This window comes from Lissotriton helveticus, chromosome 6 (genome assembly GCF_964261635.1).
Source record: "Lissotriton helveticus chromosome 6, aLisHel1.1, whole genome shotgun sequence".
Taxonomy (NCBI): Eukaryota; Metazoa; Chordata; class Amphibia; order Caudata; family Salamandridae; genus Lissotriton; species Lissotriton helveticus.
This window is the reverse complement of record NC_136067.1, coordinates 1431343518-1431349902: the sequence shown is the minus strand read 5'-3', so window position 1 is coordinate 1431349902 and position 6385 is coordinate 1431343518. Positions and strand designations below refer to the sequence as shown.

Here is a 6385-nt window from a genome sequence, read left to right as displayed (position 1 = left end):
AGACCTCCTTCAAAATGTGTGGTGGGCATCTATGATTGGGTGGCCCGGATTTGACACAGGAGAGAAGTTCTGAAAGTATTTTAGAATCGATGAGGGGGAGGGCATCGAGTGTGTGTGGATTATAATAGATGTCATCTATGGGTTCCAGATTTTGCGGGTTTTTGATACTCTGCTTTATTACAGCTATTTTGTCTATGAAGAAATCATTTAGTGAGTTGCACAGCTCCTCGGTGGAAGTCAGAGAAGGGGTTGTTCTCTCGCTATTACATAAGTCATTTACTATTTTAAAAATATCCTTTGATTTATTCTGGGAATTTAAAATTTTTGCTGAAAAGTAGTCTTTTCAAAATAGTCTTTTGGTAATTTCTACGAGCTGAGATAAACTCCTCCTTGTCTTGCTTGCAGGCAGTATTTTGCTCTCCACTTTCTTTCTTTCTGGCGTACCTCGAGTTTTATATTCTTTAAATCAGAGGTGAACCATTTATGGGTGTCCATGCTACGTGTACGGGAGAATTTCACTGGAGGCACGTGGATATCAGTGGCCATTAAGAGCCAATCTGAAATCTTCTCCTCCATGAGATCTACATCCTTGCAAATTGTAGGTAGCGTAGATGTCATTGTGTCTAAGAAGGCAGGTGTGTTTATATGTTTCCATTTCCTTGTTACACCACCCGCCAGGGGTGGTGGTTTGATGTGACCATTGATGGTGATTGTAAACTGGATTAAATGATGGTCAGACCAAATGCAGGGTGTAATGGAGAGAAGTGAAAGTGCAAGGTTGTGGGACCATATTTGGTCCAGGCTGTGACCTTTTTCGTGGGTAGGGGAGTGTATGTGCTGGGTCAGGTTAATGTTTAGGAGCAATTCTTGGAGTTCCGTTGTCTGAGCGCCACCCGCTTTGTTATCGAACCAATAGTTCAGATCACCGACCAGGAGTGTTTTCTGGAAGTTCGTCACAAGGGACGCTATCTGTTCTCCCAAGGATAACGGGAATGTGGTCATGGTTTGAGCGGGGCGGTAGAGCAGTACAAGTACTAGAGCACCGCTGTCAGTGTCGGTTTTAATGACTAGGTTCTCAGCCTCAGGTAAGACCAAGGGGGGGAGAGTCATAAACTTATGATCTTTGTGAATAATGGCTGCTACCCCCCCACCCATTTTGCCTGGCGGACGGTTCGCAGCTATGATGTAGTAATCCGATGGAAGTGCTGCTAAAACGTCAGGCAATGAGTCCTGGGTGAGCCAGGTTTCCGTGACAAGTAAAATGTCAGGTTTTTCAGTAACAAGTAATAAAAATATGTCGATTTGGTGCTTAACCATAGAGCGGGTGTTGAGATATATACAATGGAGCTTCAATTGGGAGTTAGTGAGGGAGTGAGTGGTAGCGGGTAGGATATTGCTATGTTCAGTGATTGAGTGAGGTAATGTAAGCCGAGAGATACCATTAGTTAAGATACGTCTCAGTGTGTGGGGGGCCAGTGGAGGGTAAAGGTGGGTGGCGGGTCTTAGAGAGAGTAGCTCGCTAGCCAAGTATATCCTTTTTAGGCCATAGTCCGTGGCCCCCGGTCCCGGTAGGGTGCGGACGGGCGCAGACGGGCTTGCCTTTGGCGCGCCTTTGGCGCACCATCGGCACGCCCGCTGCGCGCGTCCGCTGCGCATAGGTATCACAGTGTAATTTGTAGGTATATGGCAGGTCAACCACTAGAGCGCCACCCTGCCACAATGGCTGCTCTGCAAGGCTAAACCAGGAAGTGAGTGCCTCCCTCCACACAAACAGCATGAGATTGCTGCGGTGGACCAGGGAGAGCAGTAGAGTAAGTGCAAACAGTGAGATTAAAAATTAGCACTTTAAAAATTAACACATAGGCAATTTCTATTTCTTAGAGTTGGCGCGAGGAGTTGTGCTTGTTGTCCTCGAGCGCGTCGGCCCCGACTGAAATTTAAATACCCTGTGGCTGGTCAACCACTAGAGCGCCACACTGCCACAATGGCCGCTCTGCGAGGCTAAACCAGGAAGTGAGTGCCTCCCTCCAGACAAACAGCACGAGATTGCTGCGGTGGACCGGGGAGAGGAGTAGAGTAAGTGCAAACAGTGAGATTAAAAATTAGCAGTTTAAAAATTAACACATAGGCAATTTCTATTTCATAGAGCTGGCGCGAGGAGTTGTGCTTGTTGTCCTCGAGCGCGTCGGCCCCAACTGAAATTAAAATACCCTTTGGCTGGTCAACCACTAGAGCGCCACCCTGCCACAATGGCCGCTCTGCGAGGCTAAACCCGGAAGTGAGTGCCTCCCTCCACACAAACAGCACGAGATTGCGGCGGTGGACCGGGGAGAGCAGTAGAGTAAGTGCAAACAGTGAGATTAAAAATTAGCAGTTTAAAAATTAACAGATAGGCAATTTATATTTCATAGAGCTGGCGCGAGGAGTTGTACTTGTTGTCCTCGAGCGAGTCAGCCCAGACTGAAATTTAAATACCCTGTGGCTGGTCAACCACTAGAGCGCCACCCTGCCACAATGGCCGCTCTGCGAGGCTAAACCAGGAAGTGAGTGCCTCCCTCCACACCACACAAACAGCATGAGATTGCTGCGGTGGACCGGGGAGAGCAGTAGAGTAAGTGCAAACAGTGAGATTAAAAATTAGCAGTTTAAAAATTAACACATAGGCACTTTCTATTTCATAGAGCTGGTGCGAGGAGTTGTGCTTGTTGTCCTCCTAATGTAGTTCAAAGGTGTAAGATTGCTCCAATAAATTCGATGAAACTACGGAAATTAAGTTCAGTGTGATCTTAATGTTGGGGGTGGGTGCAAAGGCAATGAAAATGTTGATATGGATATGGCTCTGTCTCACAAAGTGTGCACTTTTGCATCTCCTGGCTAGAGAAACACGGAAGGGAGCAGTGTGCAATGGGAGGATGTCACTGCAAGGTGCAGTATGTGCAGCTCCAGGGTGATTTTCAGTGAGCATCAAAGCAGCAGGAATGCACTTGCTCAATGTGAGTGGAGCGATGGGGGCAACTGATGCCGGATCATGAAAGCACATTTATCTGGATAGGCCTTAAATTGGCAATTCAGGGAAGTGTTCAGAATTGTTTTACAATCCCTGATTTGGTGCAGGGGTGAGACGTAATGCTGTACACCCACTATTATGTTCTGCTTTTTTGTTCATATTCTTAACTCGATAACATAAGCATTAATAAAAAGAGCTGTAGACATATATTGTGCCTTTGCTGTGTTGGTCTTGTTCCAGGGTCAGGATTCACAGGGAAGGAAAATCCAGAGAGAGGATAAAGCCAAATAAAGCTCACTGAATGAGGGATGCACCTTGGCCTGCTCTTGCCGCACAAGTGCATACATATTTTGTGCCTACACAGATGCATCTGTAGCCCATAATTTGTGATTGCACAGGACCATGTGCATACACATGTGCAATATTTTTGATAAAATGTACATGAGCACAATATGTCCTTTCTTCTCAGTTGACACACATGCAGATTGAAAATGTATTTTCGAAAGAAGTGTAATAGGGTCCGTTACAGGTTTCTTCTTTATAACATGGTTTAAGTCCTACATAACGAGTTTATAAAGTTCTTAAAATGTGAAATTCAGAAACAAATGTAAAGACAACTAATATAAAAAAAAATGTAGGATAACATAAACCTTCCGTCTTTTTTAGATTTTTTGATGTACATCTATTCTGGGTTTGATTTGCATTTATCTGGCAAAAACTTCCCCTTATAGCCTTTTTCAAGACACACTTTTCAAGGTAAATTAGCAATGTCTGCCTGCCAGACAAATTGCGTCACTATGGGTCATGCCATCCCGTCCCTGGATCCCACCGACCTCTGGCTGTAAACTGGTTGTAACACATTCTCCCATAGGGAAATGGAAGGTGCTGTTCATCCCTGCAACCCGTGACTGGCACCTCAATGTGCCTGCCACGGGATCCAGGGATCAACAGGGGGAACCATTGGGATCAACAGGGGGAACCAAAGATGGCCCATCAGCCCCGAAAACCATTCCGGAAACCGTGCATCATAATCCCAAGGCCGAAAAGGCCTGCCCTTTAGGATTAAGAGCCGGTTCTGACTGCCTGACGGGCTCCTTGAGCCCATCAGAAGCCAGTCAGAATAACCTGCCAGTTTAGTTTCCAACCGCCAGCATTGTAATGCGGTGGTCAGAAAGTAAAAAGCGGGGCCAATTATGATGCGGTCCAGAAGGCTCTGATCGTAGGTCAGAGCCTTTCCCGGTCGCATTGTAATCGCCACTTTAGTGTTCAGATTTGTTGCCTCCAAATGTGTAACTCATGTTTCCTTTTTTCCCTAATATTAGATTACCTGCTATGTGTGACACCAACAATACTAAGAAAATAGAAGGAAGACAGTCACTTTTCTCGATCAGTTCAAGGAGAAAGACTATGGATGCGTCTAACCGCACTGATGCCTTACTCAACTGCTCTCAGTTTGGGAATGTTTCAATATCCTGTCCCAGCCACATCAGGTCATTCAGTGTTCGGACCATAATGTACTCATTCCTTATTGTATCAATTACGATCACAATATTCGGAAATCTTGCCATAATCATCTCCATTTCCCACTTCAAGCAGCTCCACTCCCCGACAAACTTCCTTATCCTCTCCATGGCTGCCACAGATTTCCTTATTGGGTTCATCATTATGCCATATAGCATGTTCCGATCTGTGGAGAAGTGCTGGCTGTTTGGTTACATGTTTTGCCGAATCCATTACAGCTTTGACCTGATGCTCAGCTTTGCCTCCATTTTCCACCTGTGTTCAATTGCTATTGACAGGTTTTATGCAGTGTGTGACCCCCTACGGTATTCTACAAAAATGACCAGGACAGTGATATGGGGAATGGTTGTATTCTGTTGGTCAGTGCCAGCGATGTTTACGTTTGGGGTGGTTATAACTGATTCCCATATCTCTGGGATAGAGGGATACGAAACACTAATTGCCTGTTTTAGTTTGTGCCCCGTTGCATTCAACAAACTGTGGAGCATTGGAATGTTCTTCGCGTGCTTTTTTGCTCCAGGGTCAGTCATGGTTGGGATTTATATAAAAATCTTTGTTGTGTCCAAAAGGCATGCACACATTATCAGTAAAATGTCATCAATGGGGATGGATAAAGCAAACCATAATCTCTCCAAAAAAACTGATAGGAAAGCAGCCAAAACACTGGGTATAGTTATGGGTGTATTCTTAGCATGTTGGTTTCCTGTTTTTTTATTAGCTTTACTGGAGGCTTTCCTGGGGTTTTCCACCCCAGAAGATTTGTATGATGCCTTAATTTGGCTGGGTTACATTAACTCATCATGCAACCCGCTAATATATGGCTTCTTTTACCCATGGTTTCGCAAAACACTTTGGTATATTGTCTCAGGGAAAATATTTGATTCACAATCCTGTACAGCTACCATGATGACCGGAAATCATTAAAAGTACTACTCCTTGTCGCATGCAATGAGCATATATTGTATCTTTGTAAATAACTCTTACTCTTTCTAGCCATCTGTTGCTCTGTCTATCTGTCGCTCGATGTCGGTTTGTTGGTGTATCTGTTTCTTTGTTCTGTTATCCAACGATTCATCTCGTCATTCATCCATCTATCTTTAGGTCTTCCTTTCTTCATGGTATTTTTTCTATCTATTTTTATGGGTACGCTCTCTTTCTCACTACCAACCATCACCATCTCGTATAAGCTGGCAAGAATGTGCAGTGAGTTAACACTTATCCCTGTTGTCTACAGTGCTCTGACTTTGACAAGTTTGAATACGGTAAAGGAAGACTCAACTTACCCCTCTTGAAAGGTTGGCAAGTTAATTACCATCACATTAGGTGATAATACATCTTATTCCAAGGGCATTAAAATGACCAAATTATTTTTGCACATTTTGAGTTGGAATGCTGCTGGTCTTGCATCAAAACTAATGTTACTTGATTGAATATCTTTTATAAAACAATTTGATGTGCTTTTATTAAAGGAAATATGGTTAGTGAAGGATATCCCAGTGGATGGTTTTAAATGTTATTATGTACCAGCAAGACCGTCCTGCTCGGGGAAGATCGCTGGTGGACTGGCAGTTTAAGTGGAATTAACTTTAGGGGCATATGTCAAGGCTATCTTGACTAATAACAACAATTTTCAAGTTCTAGTAATTAGGAAACACATGCTCTTGTATTTTATCATTTTTTTTAATAATGATTTTCTTAACATTCTTTTACAAAATTTAAGCAAGTATTCGAGTACTTGTTGCAAACAATGGCCTGTCACCGGGGTTTTGCATGCCGGGAGATTGTAATGCTAGACTGGATTCTGACAGCACCTCTACAGCTATTTGTAGCGAAAAGCAAGAGGAAGGTTACAACAGA

At 43.9% G+C, this 6385-nt stretch overlaps 1 protein-coding gene across 1 annotated transcript; it reads left to right on the top strand.

The window, feature by feature from the left end:
* The first annotated feature begins 4414 nt into the window (after window positions 1-4414).
* Window positions 4415-5452, top strand: LOC144762738 (trace amine-associated receptor 3-like). Its single transcript, XM_078647988.1, has one exon. It carries the CDS (start codon window positions 4415-4417, stop codon window positions 5450-5452), a length of 1038 nt encoding a protein of 345 aa, XP_078504114.1.
* The last annotated feature ends 933 nt before the right edge of the window (window positions 5453-6385 follow it).

Coding starts and splice junctions, on each gene's coding strand:
- LOC144762738 (XM_078647988.1), top strand. CDS start 4,415: ATGGATGCGTCTAACCGCACTGATGCCTTACTCAACTGCTCTCAGTTT.